At 52.4% G+C, this 20,822-nt stretch overlaps 2 protein-coding genes across 2 annotated transcripts; one reads left to right on the plus strand and one right to left on the minus strand.

Moving 5' to 3' along the window:
* The first annotated feature begins 4,880 nt into the window (after positions 1–4,880).
* LOC126650755 (prolactin-releasing peptide receptor-like) lies at positions 4,881–7,559 on the plus strand. The gene has a single exon (XM_050335923.1). The coding sequence runs from the start codon at positions 4,882–4,884 to the stop codon at positions 5,965–5,967; it is 1,086 nt and encodes a 361-aa protein (XP_050191880.1). The 5' UTR covers position 4,881; the 3' UTR covers positions 5,968–7,559.
* A 10,816-nt stretch (positions 7,560–18,375) lies between these two features.
* Positions 18,376–20,406, minus strand: CHST14 (carbohydrate sulfotransferase 14). The gene has a single exon (XM_050336921.1). The coding sequence runs from the start codon at positions 20,389–20,391 to the stop codon at positions 19,417–19,419; it is 975 nt and encodes a 324-aa protein (XP_050192878.1). The 5' UTR covers positions 20,392–20,406; the 3' UTR covers positions 18,376–19,416.
* Positions 20,407–20,822: the final 416 nt, after the last annotated feature.

The following is a 20,822-nucleotide window of genomic DNA, read 5'->3' on the forward strand; positions in this document are numbered from 1 at the left end:
GGAAGAAGAGCACCTGCGATGCAGCTGAAGAGAAACCCCACTCTGGTCTTCTCCCAGCCTGCAGCCACCTCATCATTTCAGCCTGGATGTGGATTGTTTGGAATCCACCAGGAGACACGTTAAACAAGAAAAAAAACAAAGCAGTTGTTGAGAGGGATCAGAAAACACCACAGTCTAGAGCAGAGCTTATTTCTGTCTTCTTCCTGTTTATTACTCTCTTGGGCATTTTTTCCTCTCCTGCCAAGTCCACAGGGGTGTTTTCTCCAGATCTTCCCTGTTTCAGTCTGAGTTGACCCCAAGCTGTGCCTGGAGGAAGACAGATCATTTTCACCCCTGTGAATTTTGGGACCCTGAAGGAGACTCTCACTGCAGTCAATAAATTGATGGTGTCATTGATGTTGTACCTATTTCACATTCCCTAATACTCCCTAATACCCCTACTTTATTGCCCAAACTCTCTATTATAGACTGGAAGGGGAGTGTTTTTCCTCTTGTTTGTCATTTTGTACCTGTTCTTTATCCCTTCAGCCTCTCCCAAAGAGGATCAGCTGAGATTCTGTATCAAGAAACCAAGAGTGATAACCAGAGTCCACAAACAGCTTGTTTTCATCACAGACTCGCATAGAATTCTCTGAATTGAAGTATATTTAGTATTTAATTGGGGTTTTTTTACCCTGTTTAGCTCTGCAGAGGGTTATTTCCATTTACTAATCAAAGGATCTGTAATTCTGTGCTGATTTTTGGTTGATCCATGTGTTCCACCTCGGCACCGACACTGGGGGTCGGTAGAGGGAAGCAGCACACGCCTGTCAGAGCTCCTGCAGGGAAATTGCAGTTCTAGGGGTTTATCCAAGCCAGATTCATCCCGTGTTCCTTATGTTACCTGTTCGGAAATACATTTTTGAGAGTAAATTCTTGCTGGACCTTCCCGGTTTCCTGTCTCTGTGCGTAAATGGTGCTGCTCTCCCGGTCACCTCCGGACAGTTTCTGTTATTTTATATATTCCTGAAGGTACCTGAGAAAGAAGTGCATCCAAAAGAGCTGTAGCTGAAAGAACTGCAGATCCACGTCACCGAGCATTTCCTTTGGACAAGGGACCTGAGGGAGCAGCTCTTTCCATTTGTAAAAATCTCATTTCATTCGTAAAAATCATACCCGTTCCAGGATTCTCTGACCTGCTCTGTGGAAACACATAGAGCAGAAGGAAACCAAGCCAAGTGATCACTGCAAAGAGTAAACAATAATTTCCTTAATTAATTCATTCCTTAGATAGAGCTTTTTTTTCTGTCTCCCACGTATAATAAATATAATTTGGAATTATTTAACTCTGATTATAGATCATTAAATGATAATATGAAATATAGACTTGGGGTGGGTCTGTACTTAAATCACCATTAAAAAAACCCTCAAAAACTTCTTCACAAGGTCACTGAAACTGTGAAAAGCAGCGTGGTGTGTCCGAGCAGTGTCGCTGCAATTGGTGATGCCACACGTGGTTTGAGTAGCAAGGACTTTACCTCCAAGCAAAGTGGTTTATTTTAGGAAAAACAAACTCAAACAAACTTTGGGTACAACCTCAAAGCAGCCTCACTAGGGTTGGTTTTTGCTCCCACAGCAAAAACCAGCCTTCCCATATGTGGAAATAATTCCCACAGAGGAAGGTCACAGAACCATTTAGATTGGAAAAGCCCTCTGAGATCATCCAGTCCAACCCCAGCTCTTCCAGGGCCACCACTAAACCGTGTCCCTGAGTGCCACATCCACACGGCTTTTAGATCCTTCTCAGGGCTGTTGACTCCACCACTGCCCTGGGCAGCCTGTTTTTTAACAGTTTAACCCAAAAGAGCCATCAGTGACAGAAAAAGGCCAATTCTCAGTCAGTGAGGCAGGTCTGCAGCAGTGGTGTCTGAAAGCATCACGTCCAGCCCACGAGGCACAAGCACAGACCTGCCAGCAAGGCACAGGGCACGATTTCCCAGGCGTGAGAAATGAGTAATCACAAAGGAAACATCAGCCCCCTTCTCCTTGTACCCCTTAAGGACAATGGTTTTTACCTTTTTTTTTTTTTTTCCATAGGAAGCTGCATTTCTGTGCCCCCTCAGAGGCAGAAAGGGGATTCACCATGAGCTTGGGCTGAGGGAATTTGATCCCACAGGAGCACGAGCTGGCAGCACCCTGTGGTGATGCTGAGAATCACAGAATCCCAGCATAGTTTGTGTTAGAAGGGACCCAAAAGGCCATCTCATTCCACCCCCTGCCATGGGCAGGGACACCTCCCACCAGCCCAGGTTGCTCCAAGCCCCTTCCAGCCTGGCCATGGACACTTCCAGGAATCCATGGGCAGCCACAGCTTCTCTGGGCAACCTGTGCCAGGGCCTCCCCACCCTCCCAGGGAACAATTTCTTCCCAATATCCCATCTAAACCTTCCCTCCTTCAGCTTATGGCCATTAAACATCCCATCCTGCTTTGGAACTGGCAAGATCTCAAGGATCTGCGTTAGGAAAACCTGCGGTTCCTTCTGAAAGCCACCCTGGAGACAAAGGAAAAGATAAAATCACAGCCAACTGATTCCTGTCAATCATCTGTACAGGGTGGGAGGGACACTGGGATGCTTCCAGCATCTCCAGCTCTCCAACTGGGAACCAGCAGGGTGGGCTGCAGCTTTCCAACCCGTTCTTGTACCCCTGAGCCAGGACCCTGGTACGGGGCATAACGAGCTTTGGGAATAAGAGTGCCTTTTCCTGCAGGGTCTGGAAGCAGTAATGATTAGGTCAAAGAAGGTTTTTCCAGGATAAGCCCAAGCAGAGGGAAGAGCTCAGATTGGGATGAATTAATCACCACCTCGCACCAAAACTCTCAATTTTGCAGAACTTCAGTGACTGCTCTGACAATTTCCACCCCTCCTACTCCCCAAAAAATACCAATGGATGACGAGTATTTTTAATTTTCCCTTATTTAAGTAAGATATGAAAGAAAAGATGAAGAAATCTTGTGCATGGAATCAGAGGCTTCTAAAGAAAATGGAGCTGATGGGCAGCAACAGACTCTGGATCAGGAGCCATGTACTGCCCTTGGTAAAAATCCATTAGCCCTGGACTGCACACTTACCCCAGGGACGATGGGAATTGCTGCCTCAGGCTTTAAAGAGATGCCTGTGGAGAAGCAAAGGTTTGGGTTTCCTTCAATGGAAAAAGAAAAGAAGAGCTAAAAATGACCAACACTGTCCAGCCCTGGTTCCCGTTCTCATTTGGGGCAATTCCTAATGGCTGGACCACCCTCAGCCCACCCTGCCCTTGCCCCACAACCGCTTTTCCCCCTTTTCCCTCGCCCCCGGGATCCCCCGATGGGGCAGCCGCCGACGACCCCCGGGAGCGCCGTCCCCTCCGCGCCTTCCCCTCCTTTCCAGCCTAGGGAATGTCTTGGATGCGGCCCCGCAGCCCCCGGGGGGCTCCCCGCCGGGCCGGGGGGCGGGATGCGGCTCCACCCGCGATGCGGGGCAGAGGGATGTGCGCGTCCCTCCCCGGTACCTGCAACACCGTGAGAGCGCCGTGAGAGGGAACGCCCTGTTCCTCCGGGACTCAAAGGCTCAGGCAGCGGCAGGGGGGGAAAAAAAAAAAAAAAAAAAGACACAGCAAGATTAAAAAAACCCCAACAACACAAAAACCCGGCTGAGAGCAGCGGTGCCGGAGCCTCCCGGTGAACAACACCCCGCGAAGGGAACGCTCCTCCTCATCCTCACGGGAAGAGCGGCGGGCAGCGGGCGGCTCCCAGCCCGGAGCACCCCGGACCCCCGGCAGGTAAGAGCGCTCCGGGACCGGGACACAGGGGTCCCTCAGCCAGACCGGGACCCCCCAAAACCCAGCCAGAGCCGCGGGTTCAGCCTTTACCGGAGTGGGAGCGGGACCCTGGCGAAGCACAGAAGGGCAGCTTCGACTCCTGTGGGGGCGTGAAGCAGAATTAAAGAGTTAACTGAGCTTCAGAATTTTCATTCTCTAAGTTAACGAGCGTTTCGGCTCCTCGGCTGCAAGTTTCCAGATGATTTCTGTGTTCCTGCCCCGGGCAGGGCACGGGGATCCGGAGCTGTGATACCACAGCGTGCGCTCTGCCTGTGCAGCCGGGGTGCAGAAAACCACAATATCCCTCGGTTAATTACAGGGGTTACTTAATTAATGCTGGTTTGACTCTCCACTGGGGGGAAAAGACTGTTCACATTCCGGTGAGGGGAATGAAACATTAATTTTGACAGTGTGGGGTCCAAGAGAAGGGTCCTGGAGGGGAATTCTTCATTTCCATACACTTTCTGCTGGAATATATTTGACCTCTTCCCCTCTGTGCTTCTGTGAGTGCTTTTGTGGAGGTTCCCGGGGAGCCGGGTACCCCCTTCCTTCTTCCCTCCCTCAGTTGCTATAGGGAAAGACAGGAGAAGCCAAAGTTCCCTGGGTAGTGGAGACATAACCAAGGGGGTCAAACATGGGAGCACAGGGGATGGAAAGGACCCTCCTGCCCAGCTGGGTGGGTGGGGGCTGGCTGATCGGCATGGATTTCGCTGGGGTAAATAAAAAGCAAAGAAATGCAGGAGTGCCTTTTATTTCTGCCTTAACGCATCGCAGCTCCCAGGTCACTCTCCATGAGGCTTCCGGAGCTGCTTTCCTGCCCCGGGCTGGCAGCTCTCCGCAGATCTGGGCTGGCTGATTAACCATTTCACAGCCAGCTTCCCAACTTTGCTCCTTACCAGGGGCTGTGCAGGAGGACCGGGATGCTGGGGACGGCTCCTTCTGCCCAGTTCAACCCACACGCATTTCTCTCCCCGCCAGGGCTCACAGGATCATCTCTGCTTGACTTCGAGGTGCGGAGAAGCTGCATCAGCCACAGTGGCTGCCATGGCTCAGCTGCCCAACGAGTCCTGGCACAACAGCTCAGCCCCCCTGTTCACCGGCCTGGACCTGCTCCTGGAGCTGAAGCCGCTCTTCATCCCGCTCTACGCCACGCTGGTGGCCGTGGCCTGCACCGGGAACCTCTTCCTGATCCTGCTCATCGCCCTCACCAAGAAGCTGCACTGCACCACCAACTTCCTGATCGGGAACCTGGCGGTGGCCGACTTCATCATGTGCCTGGCCTGCGTCCCCCTCACCGTGTCCTACGCCTTCGAGGCGCGGGGGTGGCTCTTCGGCGCATTCATGTGCCACTTTGTCACCCTGCTGCAGGCTGCCACCGTGTTCGTGTCCGTGCTGTCCCTCACGGCCATCGCCATCGACCGCTACGTGGTGGTGGCGTACCCGATCCGCAGGCGGATCAGCCGCAGGGCCTGCGTGTGCCTCGTGGCCTGCATTTGGCTGCTCTCCATCATGGCCTCCGTCCCCACGTCGCTGCACACCCACTACCTGGACCTCAACGCCATCGGCCACGACATGATCATCTGCGAGGAGTTCTGGAAGCACGAGGAGAGGGAGCGGCTGCTCTACTCGTGTCTGATGCTCCTCCTGTCCTACATGCTCCCGCTGCTGGCGGTGTCTGTCTCCTTCTGTGCCATCACCTACCACCTGCGCAGGAGGAACGTGCCGGGCGCTGCCTATCACTGCCAGGACAAGTGGACCAGGACCAAGCAGAAGACTTTCCGGGTGCTCACCGTCTCCGTGGTCTGTTTTGCCATCTGCTGGCTCCCTCTCCAGGTGGTCAACTTCATCCGGGACATCGACGAGGAGTTCACCATCCTGGACAAGAGGTACGTCAACGTCATCCAGGTCTCGTGCCACCTGATTGCCATGAGCTCCGCCTGCTACAACCCTTTCATCTACGCCTCCCTCCACGACAAGTTCTGGTTCCACCTCAGCACCTACTTCTACCGCAGGAAGAAGAGCTCCGTCACCATGTCCTGCAAGGCTTCCCGCTTCAACACCTGCTCCACCCTGGCAGATGCTCCCACCGTTGCCTCGGATAAGATAGCTTTGCAGACCAGGTTATCTTAGCTAGAGGACCTCAAGGGAGAGGGTTTGCTTTTGGACCTGGCAGGCACTGGGTGGGGGAGGTGGCTGCTGGTTGGGCTGGTTTGTTGCTGCTCCCAGAAAAGTCTCTCATGCTTGGAAAGGCAACAAAACTGACAGGCTTTGTGTCCTTGAATTATGGAATGGTTTGGGTTGGAAGGGACCTTAAAACTCTTCTCATTGCAACACCTGTGCCACGGGCAGGGACACCTTCCACTAGCCCAGCTTGCTCCAAGCCCCGTCCAACCTGGCCTTGGACACTTCCAGGGATGAAGAAAGTGTCCTCATCACTTAAGCAGCTCAAGGATGTTTTGTTCTTTGGGGGCAACAAACCAGTGCAACAACACCTGAGCCAGGCAAAGGTTTTGATGAAACAGCAGTTTCTTGGCTCATTGAAACAGTGCAACGGACGAGTATCATGGCTGGGGATGGGGCAAATCCCTCTATCCCAAATCCTGGCTGGGTGCTGTAGGTGTCCAGTGCCATATTTGGAGCACACAGACTTCACCCTGTGGTACATTTAGAAGCTGGGTCAGTGCCTGAGCAAGGCAAAGCAAACACCCCTTAGGGGCATTTGAAAAACTCTTTGGAGAGCACACGTCTTCGTTCTGTAGGATAAAGATTGTTCCTAAGCAACAGGCAGCACTTTGTGCCTTGGGAAGAGGTCGCCTTGCACGGGGAGCCGTGAAATTGCTGCACATTTATTCTTTTAAATTGTGGTTTATTGGTGGAAGGACAAAGGAGGCTCAGAAACGTGTGTTCTGCAGGTGGAGATGGGGACACGTGGCTGCCGACAGCAGGCAAGCTGGTTTGGAACTGGGGGGGGACTCCATAACCTGCTTGGCTTGCTGGAGGAGCCGCCCCCGTAACCAGACTGGGCGTCCCAGTTTCTCCAGCCACATGTGCAGATGCAGCCAGGCCCATCCCTGAAATCATCGCTGCTCTGCACGGCCGAGGACGACTCGAGAGATCCCAAGTGACGAGTTTTCCGGGGGTGATGCCTCAATCTCTGCTCCCTGGGCAGTTTAAGTGGTGTGTGTCCGTGTTCAGGTTCCTGTGGTGGAGGTGGGAATCCCAGTGCCACGCTGCTCTATCCCAGAAACTGCTGGATGAAGGGTGGGTTCTCTTGTCAGATACTCCTTGGCATCTCAGGTGCCTCTGAGGCCCATCAGGCTGCTCCATGCAAGCAGCACACACAGAAAGCAGCATCTCCTTGCACCCACTGCCCAGCCCAGTTTTAACCTCTTGATTTCCCAGGAGAAGCCTTTGGGAACAGCCCCCAGACTCCAGCACCCCCACAGCCACCACATCTTGGGGCCCCAGTGGCTCCTGCCCACCCGTGGCCGTGCCTCTGGCTCACCAGGAGCTGCTGTGCTCTGTGGGGCTGAGGACTTTAAAGCCCCCAAGGCAGCACATCCTCACCCCTGCATGGAAACTGCCCTGGCATCGGCCATCCCTCCTGCTTCAGCGAGCAGCTCAGGCTCCTCTGGGCAGACAGAGCCGGCTGGATCCCAGCAGGATCCCTAACCCGCTCCCCTCATGCCCATCCACACTCTGCTGCTCGCTCACCTTCCTGCTGAGACCTTCACGGTGATCCTAGAAGCACCACATGATCTTGCTATGGGGTGGCCAGTGGAGACAATGATGCATCCACAAGGTGATTCCAGTGAGCTCTGTCCTGTTCCCACAGAGCAGCTCCCTCCTTGGCTTCCTGCAGCTTCCTTGGGGCTGTGCTGGGCTGCTTATCCCAGAGGAGCCAAGTAAAGCCCTGATTGTCCTTCCTGTAATAAAGGCTTTAAAAGAGAACTCAGGCTGTGTGTGTGTATTGGTGTGAATGCCACAAAACCAAGAAATCCTCGACTGCAGCTCAGTCACATCCCAGGAAGATGCTGACTTGGATGTATTTATCTCTGTCCCCATAGCTGTCTGATATTTCTTTCCAATATCCCATCCAACTCTGTCCTCTGTCAGTTTGAAGCCATTCCCCTTGTCCTGTCACTACCAGTCTTGATTCCTTCTCTCTTCATTTCCTCCCATCACAACCTCTATTCTTACACTCTTAATTAAAACCCCTAAATTGCCGTAAATGACTCTTCTTGCCCTTTTTTTCTCCCCCCAGCTCTGGTTCAGAGACATTATTGTGACAAGGTGGGTGGCTTGGGAAGAGGAAAAGCTCCCCTCCCACACTCATCTCCATCACTGCAACCATTTATCTGCAGGACCATTTAAAGATCCACATAAATATCCTGGAGAACTGATCCACAAGGAGGACGAGGTTTCCTCTTCCGTGTTTCCAGACTAGACTGCAATTTGCAATTACTGAGGCCCGGGAGAGCAAATCCCCACCCTCAGGTCCCCCTGCTGAGATGTTTTGCTCATTCCCCAAATTACCTGCAGGAAGAGGGAAAACACTATTTTGAGGGGGTGAACTAAAAGCCGAGTGACTTCTGAGAACAAACCCAGAAATCCCGGAGCCGCCGTCTCCGATTCACAGAAACCGGATACATGAAGGAGAGCACGGTTTGTTTTCTTAATGGAAGTAAATTAATTAGATAAACTGGGGAGGAAAACATGTTTGAGGGCTGATTCTGCAGAGCTTTCCTTGGGAACCCGCTGGGAGCTTTTCTACCAGGAACCCGTGGGTATAAAGGGGATATTTTTGTTAAATCATCCTCAGTTATTAAGAGTTTTGCCCAGTATTCTGCCTGAGCATGTTTCCTCCTCACAAACCCTTTTGTTGGTTGAAAAATGGTTTATAATGAATGGGCTCGACGATCTTAAAGGTCTTTTCCCAACTAAACAATTCCATAATTCTGTGATCTTCTTTTGTACTGGCATTTGGTGCCTGCAGCTCCCCCATCTGCCAGGACACAGCCCAGGAACATCCAAAATCATCTGTTTGGAGTTGTCACTGACTTGGAAACTGGGAATGCTACATCTAGATGGGTCTCCATCTGCTTTTTGCTCACATGATCCTCCTCAAATTCATTATAATTAGTGATATCAATAGCCCAGATATGTGACTTCAGCCTCCCTGTTTGTTTTTGTCCCCCACACCCACTCTCCTACCTCTGGTGACTTGGTGGCTTCTTGTTCACACTCAGGTACCCAGGATGCTGACACTTCCCTGAGTTGTGTGAGGGCGCCTCCAAGGACCACCTTCCTGTGAATGACAATCTCCTCATTTCTCATCTCATTCCTGATCTCTCTCTGCCTTGGGCTGTTCAGAAAGTTGGAAAACTTCCCTCAGTGTCATGACCCTGCCAATGGGGTTTTCCTCATCAGAAACCTCCAAAAGGGAAAATACTGGAGACCAACCCACAGTGGGATTTAACAGCAGGAAGCACCTGGGCCATTTAGGCTCAGCCTGTTTGGATGTCTGCAGCTCTAAGGGGCAGATAATATAATTTATTACGGTGCTGTTCTTTCAAAAGCACTCGAGAGATTATCATTTGAAAGAGCTTACCTACTTGCAAGGTATTATTCCCATTATTTGATCCCCATCCAGGTTTCTCCCACGGCTGCAGATGATGAGGCCCTTTGTCCTGGTGCTGCAGAATGAACTGAGATGAGCATCAGCTCTAAATGCACACCAAGGATCAGCACTGCTTCCATGTGTAGTCTTGGAAATTTCCTCCTTTGTCTCCTAATCAAGCACAGCAAACAAAATTAGCCTGGTAATTTTCCACTGGTTTTAGCCCCCCTGCCCCCCTCGCTGTGTTTGTTCTGTCTGGATGTCACCAGTGATGACAAAACAGCCAGAACAGAGGAGCTCCTCGGCTGAGCTGGGATTGTCGGGCAGATTTTGTTTGTGGAGCTGGAAAATGCTTAGAAAACGTTGATTCATTTTGTCTTATTACTATTATTTCCTGGTTTCTTAAGAATAATATTCCAACCCAAGCCACCACTGCTGATTTCCTTGACAGGTCTTGCAAAATACCTTTCACATTTCTCTGAGCAGATTCCATGGGCTGTGCCCAGCTGTGCTCAACTCTTTCTCCCTGGGCCTTGGCTCCAGCTAAAGAGGCAGATTTGCAATATGTACATGAGTAAATTAGGCTTCTTTCCACTTATTTTGGCTACAAACACAGTTGCTACAGCTCAGGCCCCAGTAATGATCCTGGAATGGTTTGGATTCAAAGAGACCTTAAAGCTCATCCAGTCCCACCCCCTGCCAGAGGCAGGGACACCTTTCACTCACCCAGGTTGCTCCAAGCCCCATCTGACCTGGCCTTGGACACCCTGGGGCTGGCTCCCATGGGGATCAGACAGACTGAACACCTCCCCACGGATGTTACCTCTCTGTGAACCGCTGGATCCTTCAGGCAGTGGTGAATTATTGAAAGCGCCGCAGCTGATTTATGGACGCACCCGCTTCCGACTCATCCCATATTCCCCCGGTGCCTCCACTCGCCGTGAGACACTCTGGAGCACTCACATTTTAATTTCTGTGAGTGTAGCAGGCTCTCGCTGCAGCAAATGAACCAAGATTTCCTAAACCCCGGGTTACTTCTCATCCATCGGTTTTATCCGTCATTCCGCTCCCGCAGCCGATGCCAAGAAGCTCCTCCGTCACACACCACGGTCACTGCGCCCTCGCTCAGGGACAAATCTGGCACTTGCCAGACTTAATTCAGCATTGTCCCCCGAGCTGGTGATGAGGGATGGGGTGCTTTGTGCCAGTCCCAAAAACCTACAGCCACATCCCAGCTCGGTGCGGCTGCCAAGGGCTCTCCCGCAGGCCGAGGATGGAGCAGGGCTGGGAGACACCCCAAAAATCCCACACCCAAAGCATCACTTTTACTGTGTATTAATACCCAATTTTAGGAGGGATGAGGGAGTCCCAGACATTTCCTGCAGCAGGGGCAGGGTCATCTCACATCCCCTGGCAGCAAAGACCTCGAGGTGATGCTCCAGAACCCCCCTCGGGGTCCCACCACAGCGGGGTCCCAGGCAGGGGGCAGTGGGTGGTTGTTTGCACCCCCAGATCACTCCAGCCCATTTCCCGGCTCTAATTAAGGCAATTAGGCCAAGGCCACGTGCGCGGCGTGCGGGTGCCCGGCACTAATTCCATAGAGGCGAGCGCTGTGATTGCCACGCAGGGAAGAGCTGCCGAGCGGCTCCTGGTTGCCATAGGAACCTCTCAGCCCCTGGGAAAAGCCAAATTGCTGGACCGAGTCGGCTTCCTCGGTGGTGGCAGTGGGGGGCTCTGCCTGGTGACACCCCTCCTGCTCCAGGAACCAGGAATGGAACCAGGGCAGCCTCAGGGGGGGAAACATAGGGGTGGGGATGCCAAAGACTCCAGGGAGATCTTTGAGACCTTTCCTGGCCCTATAGGGGCTCCAAGAGAGTTGGAGAGGGACTTTGGACAAGGGCTTGGAGTGACAGGACAAAGGGGAATGGCTTCCCACTGCCAGAGGGGATATTGGGAAGGAATCCTTCCCTGTGAGGGTAGGGAAGCCCTGGCACAGGTTGCCCAGAGAAGTTGTGGCTGCCCCATCCCTGGAATGTCCAAGGCCAGGTTGGACGGGGCTTGGAGCAACCTGGGCCAGTGGAAGGTGTCCCTGCAAGGAGTGAATGGGATGGGCTGCCCTGGCAGGGAGATGAAAGGCCCCTGCAGGTTTTACCAGGGCTCCATTGCTGACCCTCTGCGTGATGCTGACAAAGCTCCAAAGTTCTGGATCCTTGCAGCTCTTTATCCCAAAAACACTTCAAGAAAAGGCATTGCAGTTATTCCACTGGGTTGCAACAAGAACTTGGAGAAGCAAACAGATGAATTTTTAAGACTTACCCTCAAACTCAGCCCAGGGCACAGCCTGGTCCTTCTCACCACAGCAGGGACTGTCACCTCCCGGGCCACCCCGAGCCCAGAGCAAAGCCTGGAGATATCCAGGCAGGTTTACTGATGCTCATCCCTCCTCTATTAACAGGAAATCGTAATTTCTCTCTTTGCCACGGGGCGTTTCCAGGCTGGCAGCTCCTTCCTTCCACCTTCCTGGGTCTCCATAATTATTTACATGTGGGCTGTGTTTATTGGCAATTAAATGGTTCAGTGGCTCCGAGACATCAGTCTCCTCTTAACATGTTGTCTGCCAGATTGCTTCCTGCCGGCAGTCCCTGTGGGATGGGGAATTCTGCCGAGACCTCAGGGGCTGCGTGTGGATGGGAGGGAGCAGCTGGCAGAGCTTCCCCCCCGCCCACCCGGAAAAATAACGCTCTGACAGAGCAGGTTTGGAATTTGGAGCCAAGGGGAGGGGATGGGGCTGTGTTAAACACCGTGAAACCAGGCGGATCCGAGCCCTGGGAGAGCAGAGGGGTGGCAGGGATGGGCTGTGCAGGAGCATTCCAGCCTGGAGCAGGGAATGGAGGGATGTGACGGCCCGGGATGGGGCTGTGCAGAGACTTTGTGCCTTTGCAGCTCCATCCTGTCAGTGCCGGGAATTTGCTGCTGGAGCCAGTCCTGGCTCCAAGGAGCTCTTTGTGAGCACTCACCAGGGAAGGGCCCCCAGCCCTGCTTTCCCATCAGGGTTCTGCCACAAACCAGATGTTTTTGTGGCCACCCAGAGCATCCCCAGCTCCTCATCCCCAGCAGCTGCCACTTGGTTCCTTCCAATCCCCCAGCCCCAAAACATCCCCCCTGGCTCTAAAACGCCTCTCAATCCCACAGGACAACTTGATTCTGGATGGGGCTTGGAGCAACCTGGGATAGTGGAAGGTGCCCCTGCCCATGACACAGGGTGGAACTGGATGATTCCCACCCAAATCACTCTGGGATTCTCCCCAAAGTCCAGCTCACTGGGTTCTCATCAGCTCTACGCTCACTTGGACTTGCTAATGATCGGGCAGTGGGATGGAGGTGTGGGATGACTAAGCAGTGTGGGGATCCAGATATTTATATGTATTTATTGTGGGTTTGCATTTTAAATCTCAAACCTTTGCTGTTTCCTCCTGCCCAGCCCTTTCCCAGGTTAGAAATGAGCCTGGGCCGCCACAATTCCGCTCCTCTGCCAACAGGAGACCCGAGCCCATGCCCAGCCACACTCTTTATCCTTTACTCCTCACTCTGGCACCTTAAAAGTCCCTCAGCAGGGGCTTCCTCAGGCACCTGCGTGTTGCTGCTGGTTCCCACACCCCTGTTTTCCTCCTCACCTGATGCTCCCCTACAAACAGCATTCTGCTGGTTGCTGGGAGCTTTTCCCAAGCCCTGGGTGCTTCCAGGAGAGCAAAATCATAGAATCATAGAATCATAGAATCATAGAATCATAGAATAGATTGGGTTGGAAAAGACCTCCAAGATCATCAAGTCCAACCCCTGATCCAACTCTAATTACTATATCATGGCACTAAGGGCCATGTCCAATCTTTTTAAAAACCTCCAGGGATGGTGAATCCACCACCTCTCTGGGCAGGCCGTTCCAATGCCTGATCACCCTCTCTGTAAAGAATTTCTTCCTAACATCTAACCTAAACTTCCCCTGGCAGAGCTTGAGCCCATGTCCCCTTGTCCTGTTGTTGGTTGCCTGGGAGAAGAGACCAACCCCCACCTGGCTATAACTTCCCTTCAGGTAGTTGAAGAGAGTGATGAGGTCACCTCTAAGCCTTCTCTTCTCTAGACTAAACAACCCCAGCTCCCTCAGCCTCTCCTCATAGGACTTGTGCTCAAGTTCCTTCACCAGCCTGGTTGCTCCAGCACCTCAATATCCTTCCTGAACTGAGGGGCCCAGAGCTGAACACAATACTCAAGGTGTGGCCTCACCAACGCAGAGTACAGGGGAAGGATCACTGCCCTGCTCCTGCTGGCCACACTGTTCTTGATGCAGGCCAGGATGCCATTGGCCTTCTTGGCCACCTGGGCACACTGCTGGCTCATGTTCAGCTTCCTGTCGATCAGCACCCCCAGGTCCCTTTCCACCTGGCTGCTCTCCAGCCACTCTGTCCCCAGCCTGTAGCGCTGCAGGGGGTTGTTGTGGCCAAAGTGCAGGACCCGGCACTTGGCCTTGTTGAACTTCATTCCATTGGAGTCAGCCCATCTCTCCAGTCTATCCAGGTCCCTCTGCAGAGCCCTCCTGCCTTCTGGTAGGTTGACAAACAAATTTGCTGATGATGGACTCAATCCCCTCATCTAGATCATCGATAAAGATGTTAAACAGGACTGGGCCCAGCACTGATCCCTGGGGGACACCACTGGTGACCGGCCGCCAGCTGGATGCAGCCCCGTTCACCAGCACTCTCTGGGCCCGGCCCTCCAGCCAGTTCCTAACCCAGCACAGAGTGCCCCTGTCCAAGCCATGGGCTGCAGCTTTTCCAGGAGTATATTATGGGAGACAGTGTCAAAGGCTTTGCTGAAGTCCAGATAGACCACATCCACAGCCTTCCCCTCGTCCACCAGGTGAGTCACCTGATCGTAAAAGGAGATCAGGTTGGTCAAACAGGATCTGCCTCTCCTAAACCCGTGCTGGCTGGGTCTGATCCCTTGTCCATCTTGTAGGTGCTGTGTGATTGCACACAGGATGATCTGCTCCATAACTCTGCCAGGCACCGAGGTCAGGCTGACAGGCCTGTAGTTACCAGGGTCAGCCTTGCAGCCTTTTTTATGGATTGGGGTGATATTTGCCAACTTCCAATCATGTGGGACCTCCCCAGTGAGCCAGGACTGTTGGAAGATAATGGAGAGCGGCTTGGCAAGCTCTTCTGCCAGCTCCCTCATTACCCTAGGATGGATCCCATCTGGTCCCATAGACTTGTGAGGATCCAGATGGCTCAGTAAGTCACTAACTATTTCCTCCTGGAATACAGGGGGGCTATTTGGTTTCCTCTCTCTGTCTACCAGCTCCAGAGGCCAGTTGCCTTGAGGGCAACCTGTCTTACTGGTAAAAACTGAGGCAAAGTAGGTGTTAAGTACCTCAGCCTTCTCCTCATCTCTATTAACTATGTTTCCCTCCGAGTCCATCAAAGAATGGAGGTTTTCTTTGCCCCTCCTTTTGTTATTAATGTATTTATAGAAGGACTTTTTGTTATCCCTAACAGAAGTGGCCAATTTAACTTCAAATTGCGCTTTTGTATCCCTGATTTTCTTTCTGCATGATCTAGCTGTCTTCCTGAATTCTTCGTAAGTAGCCAGCCCTCTCTTCCATAGTCGATAAACTCTCTTTTTATCCCTGATTTCCTTCAGAATCTCCCTGTTTAACCAGGCTGGTTGTCTTCCCTGCCAGCTTGCCTTTCGGCATACCGGTATAGCCTGTTCCTGTGCACTCAAAACTTCCTGTTTGAAGCACATCCATCCCTCCTGGACTCCCTTGTTTTCAAGGGTTGTTTCCCAGGGTATGCTCTGGACTAGACTTCTGAATAGGTCAAAATCTGCCCTCCGGAAGTCCAGTGTAGAGGTTTTATTGTTGTTTCCCCTTGAATCTCTGAGTATTGAAAATTCTATTATTTCATGATCACTATTTCCTAGGTGGCCTTCAACCACTATATCTCCCACCAGCTCCTCTCTGTTTGTAAACAGCAGGTCTAGCGGGGCCTTACCCCTGGTAGGTTCATTTACCAGTTGATGAAGGAAATTGTCCTCTATACACTCCAGGAAATTCCTAGACTGCCTCTTCTCTGCAGTATTGAGCTCCCAGCAGATATCCGGCAGGTTAAAGTCACCTACAAGGACAAGGGCTGACAATTTTGAGACATCCACCAGCTGCTTGTAGAATAATTCATCCCCTTCGTCATCCTGGTAGGGCGGTCTGTAACAGACACCCATGATGATGTCAGTCTTGTTGGTCTTCCCCCTGATTTTGGTCCACAGGCACTCAACCTTATCGTTGCTGAAAAGGATGTGTTTAAGCCTCAAAGTGTCCTGTTGTTCCCCATTCCAAGCTCCCACCAGGAAATACCACTCACCAGAGCCAGGGAAAGGTGCAGTTCCCATGCTGGTCCCAGGCCTCGCTGAAGAGCTCATGGATAAACCCTGCTGGAGATTTACTGTAGTCCCTCTCATAGCTCAGCAAGGGTCCTGTGGCTCCCATTAGCACTTTGGGGAGGCATAAAGCAAATTCCTCGAGTTTCTTGCCTGGAAATCACGTTAAGATTTGCTAAAAGCAACAGAAGATGCAGTTTATAATTCTGGGTCTGCAAAGGAAAAGCTTTTGGTAAGTTTAAATCCAAAGGTGTATTTTTTTCCCCCTCAAACAAAAGGAAGCCACCTCAAATGTCTCTATAGGCAAATGGAAAACAGACCCAGAAAACGCCCCGACATGGAGAAGAGGTCAGATATAACCAAGGCAGGACACTCCTGCCTGTTACCTGAGATAGGATTCCAGCTTTGGTTCCCAACTCTGCTACAGATCCCAAATGCGGGGCAGCCCTGCTGAATTTGGTGGCACCAGCGCTGCAGGGAGAGCAGCTGAGGTTCTACAAAACCTTCCCATCCGACCGTGACATTTCTGAATTCTCCTCTTTTAACCCAAAGGATCCGACTGCCAAGGATAAGGGTATCCAAGGAAAACCACGTGGAGGGAGGCACGTGGGCCCAGCGGAAGGTGCGTGACCGACAGGTGTCCCCTCCTCCCTCCCGCTGGCACTGGGCCCGCAGATAGTTTGCTCGGGATGCAACTTCCATTATTTCCATGGCAACCGTCCTCTGTCGGGGCTCAAGACGTGGAGGTTTTTAACAACTCCCCGTTTGCCAATTCCAGCCCCAGAAGGAAGTGGGGAAGTTCTCATTCACATGCAAAACAGCCGTGATAAAAGCTGAGGGGTATGGTGTGGAGAGGGGTGGGGGGGGCAGCCTTTGGGCTTTTCCTCCTTTCCATGGTTTACAGTGGGAAAGAGCCCCATCCAGGGACACTCTGGGACCCACCACATGCGTGTTGGGGCACGGTTCTGTCAAACCCACCCATAGTAAGGATTGGAACTTGGTGAGCTTTGAGGTCCCTTCCAAACCAAACCATTCCATGATTCTGTGAATACCAAAATACTTCTACACACAACGGATCCGTCGGAGACATTCTCCTTTGGCTCCACGTTTGTACCTGAGCTGCTGTGAATCCCCTCCTCCCTGCTCCTGCAGCCATCACCTCTTACCCTGTGCTCCAGAGGATGGCTGCATCCTGCTCCCACCTCCAGCACCTGCTGGCAGCTGTGGAATCTCCTCCTGATTTATTCTACCCTGGAGAAACACCTGACAAAGGAAAGAAATGATATAGCTGCCTGTGACTTTTTATTTTTCTTCCCACTTGTCCAAAGCTTCCTCGGGGAATTGTGCCATTGGCCATGGATAAAGTGAAGCCCCAGTAATGGAAACCTGATGGATTTCTCATTTTTGCTGACTTACAGACAAACTTCTGCCCAAGCTACAAGGTTCCACCTCCATTAAAATCCTCCTCAATGGATGGTAAACGGAGGTGGGAGTCTATTTGCTTTATTTAAAAAGAAAAAAGTGACCAGTGATAACCAGAAAAGGAGTGAGAGAGTCAGAGAAAAGCAAAATCCTTCTGTGCACAATAAATTAGATTAAAGAGACAAGAGACTGAAATTTAATACAGGGAACAGAAGCTGCAGCAGATAAACAAACAAGCAGCATAAACCTTGAAAACTACTGAGAAATAAACATTTAATTAAAAACCCAATCACCAAACAAGAGGGAAATGTTCCCTCAGCTTCCCAGAACCAAAGATAGTGAAATCTCACCAGCTTATTCCTAGTTAGGGAGACTTGGAGGTCAGGTTTAATTACAGCTCAGCCCACACCCCCATTAGCATCTGTTTGACGAAATAAAATCCGATTCCCAGGACAGATCTCCAGCTCTTCCAGCACCAGGCACCAAAATCCCAGGGGACAGACAGGAATGTTGCACAAGGAGAGCAAAGCCAATCTCTCACCCATTTTTGTCCAGGATTGGTGGCTGCAGGTTCAGGACACACCAGGAGCTCAAATTCATGAATGTACCAGTCCTTGCTCTTGTGCCCAGCCACGATCCCCCTTATGAAAGGCAGAAATCCCTCAGCCCAAACTGTCCTACTCAATCCAACGGCGGGTTCAGATGCAGCTCCAGGCCCTTCTTCCGGACAATTTTACACATCCTGAAGGGAACACCTTAAAAAGAGGGAAGGACAATTAGGAGATGAATCCCAGGAAGCCACCAGCTCCATAACCCATCCCTGCCACTTTGTACCAACTCCACAGCAACGAGGAGCCCATGTGGGTGCTTTTCACCCCATTTCCCCGTGTCCCGTTACCGTCTCGGCGTTCAGCTCCGATGTGTCCCTTCTCCATTTGGTACTGCTGCTCTGGCAACTAAAACACTAATTAATCCCAACAGCAATAGCCAATTCATCACACCTCCACGGAGGGGCAGAGGCCTCTCCAAGAACACAATCCCAAGGAAAAGCACTCACAGGGTAATTCATATAAAAATTTTATTAGAAACGAGGACACGGCCTCCCAGGAACAACATCCTGCGTTATCTCCCGAACTCGTACAATTTCAGAGCCATAATTAAATACAAGAGCTACAAAAAGGGTGTGCACAGCTATAAAAGGAAGGAGGACTAATCCCCAGAATGCCATTGTTTTAAACATGGCCGGGGAAAGGATTTTTCCACGGTGGTTTCCACGCAGGGCCCACGAGGCTGTGAGCTGGCGTGCTGCCTGTGGGATTTGGTTTTCCATCCTAAGGACCAGGATGGGGTTTGATCTTAGCCCAAGTCTGTATTGCTTTAATTCACAGGGAAGAGCAGAGTGTGGTTTGATATTGCATCTGATATGTGACGCTGGGTAAATAGTTGTACTTTCAAACCTTAAAATCACACAGAAAAGGAGTATTATATTATCCCTAGTTCTATTTCAGTGGTAAATAATAATTATTATCAATAATAATAACAATAATAATAATAATAAAACCCAGAGGTACTACTGACACAGAAAAAAAAAAAAAGACCAGTCTCATTTAAGCACCATCTACAATGAGAAAACAAAGGATAAATGGGGCCTGGTCTATATTATACCCAAACCCCATCTCCTGTCTGACCCAGGACCGGTTTAACAGCACTGATTTTTAGTGCATCAACTGCCAGGTTATGATTTCAATTCAACCACATACCACTTCATATAAAACATGGGAAAGGAGGAAAAAATACTGAAAATATATGAATTTCTCAGGTTCCTTACAGGCGTTTTCCATGTCCTGCCACTAAAAAAAGAAAGATTTAGAAGAGCAAGACAGAGATACAAAAGCTACTGTGCTCGAGTCAGCGGCAAATGTACACGGGAAAGTCAGAGCCGTACGAAAAGTATCCTAAATAGCAAAGGCAATATAGAATATTTCATATAAAACAGGGTTTGCGAAGTATAAAATTAGGAAATACTGCATAGAAGAGCGTGTTTCACACAGCAGCAACGGCTGTGCTAGCAAATCCTTGCAGCCAAGGCGGAATTCCCACTGAAATCACTGCCTGCAGAACTCGCTGGTGATGTTGGGGAGGGGGTAGGCGAAGAGGGAGAAGTCCAGGATGTATTTTGGGAGGAGCTCCTTGATGAGCCGGCGTTGGGTGTTGCACAGGTAGTAGTGGAGCGTCTGGGCCGTGACGGGCTTGTACCAGGCCTGTCGCTCCGGGAAGCGGATGAAGGAGGGCGCCTGGATGTGCTCCAGGACGTGGTTGGCGTCGTCGCGCAGCCGCTCGTAGGAGCCAATGAAGTCGTACCTGACGGCGCAGGGCTGGCACAGGTTGTAGATGGGCATCCAGTGCTCGTTCATGCGTTCCACATCCTCGTCCAGCAGGTACCGGAGGAACTCGGAGAAGGTCACGTCATCGCCCGCCGAGTTCCCGCCATTCTTGCGGTACCTCCGCACGATCTCCACGCCGTACTTCTGCTGGTACTCCTTGATCTCCCCGAACTTGTTCCGGTAGGCCGAGAGCAGCCTCTCCATGGGGTTCCGCACGAAGAGGAACTTGTAGTAGTGCTTCAGGCGGTAGCTGATCTCCTCGGGCTTCATGTCCCCCAGGAACACCAGGTCGCTCTTGTGGTCCATCTTCCCCTGCACGTCCACGCTCTCCAGCGCCCCGTCCAGCACCTTCAGGATGCGCTTCCAGTTGGAGCAGGCCACCTTGGGCACGTAGCAGTAGAGGAAGCGGTACTTGTCGCTGACCAGGAGGTGCCGGAGCAGGGTGCGGCGCTGCCCGGCCGGCAGGTCCCACACGCTGCGGGGCATGGAGCGCTGCCCGCACAGCGCGCGGATCGTGCGGTTCCGGGTGTCCCGCAGCACCTCCAGCTCCAGCCCCGGCCCCGCGGGCGGCTCCCGGCGGGACGGCGACCCCGCGGGCGGGTGCGGCGGCGGCGGCGGCCCGACCTGTGCGAGGATGCCGCGCTGGATCATGAGGAGCAGCCCGCTGGAGGCCAGGATGACGCCGAACATCAGCATGGAGGGCAGCAGCGCCGCGCCCCGGGAGCGCGCCCGGCTGCGGCCCGGCGGGACCCGGCGGGGCTCGGCGGGGCCGGGGGCGCGGGGCTGCATGGCCGGGGGGCTCCCGGGCCGGCCCGGCCTCGGGGGGTCCGGCCCGCGGGGTCAGCGGGCAGAGCGGCCGCGCTGACGGAGCGGGGCGGGAGGAGGACGAGGCGGGACCGCCCCGCGCTGCGACCGCCCCGCCCGGGGCCGGGGCGGGGAGAGGGGAGTCACCAAGTGCCGGAGTATTGGGGGTGGGAGGGATCCTAAACGCCAGCCAGTCCCAGCTCCTGCCGTCGGCAGGGTTGCCTTCTACTACCCCGAGTTGCTCCAAGTCCCGTCCAACTTGGCCTTGGACACTCTCAGGGAAGGGGGCGGCCACAGCTTCTCTGGGCAACCTGTGCCAGGGT

The sequence above is a fragment of the Myiozetetes cayanensis genome, unplaced genomic scaffold (genome assembly GCF_022539395.1).
Source record: "Myiozetetes cayanensis isolate MyiCay16 unplaced genomic scaffold, myiCay2020 scf6-25, whole genome shotgun sequence".
Lineage (NCBI taxonomy): Eukaryota > Metazoa > Chordata > Aves > Passeriformes > Tyrannidae > Myiozetetes > Myiozetetes cayanensis.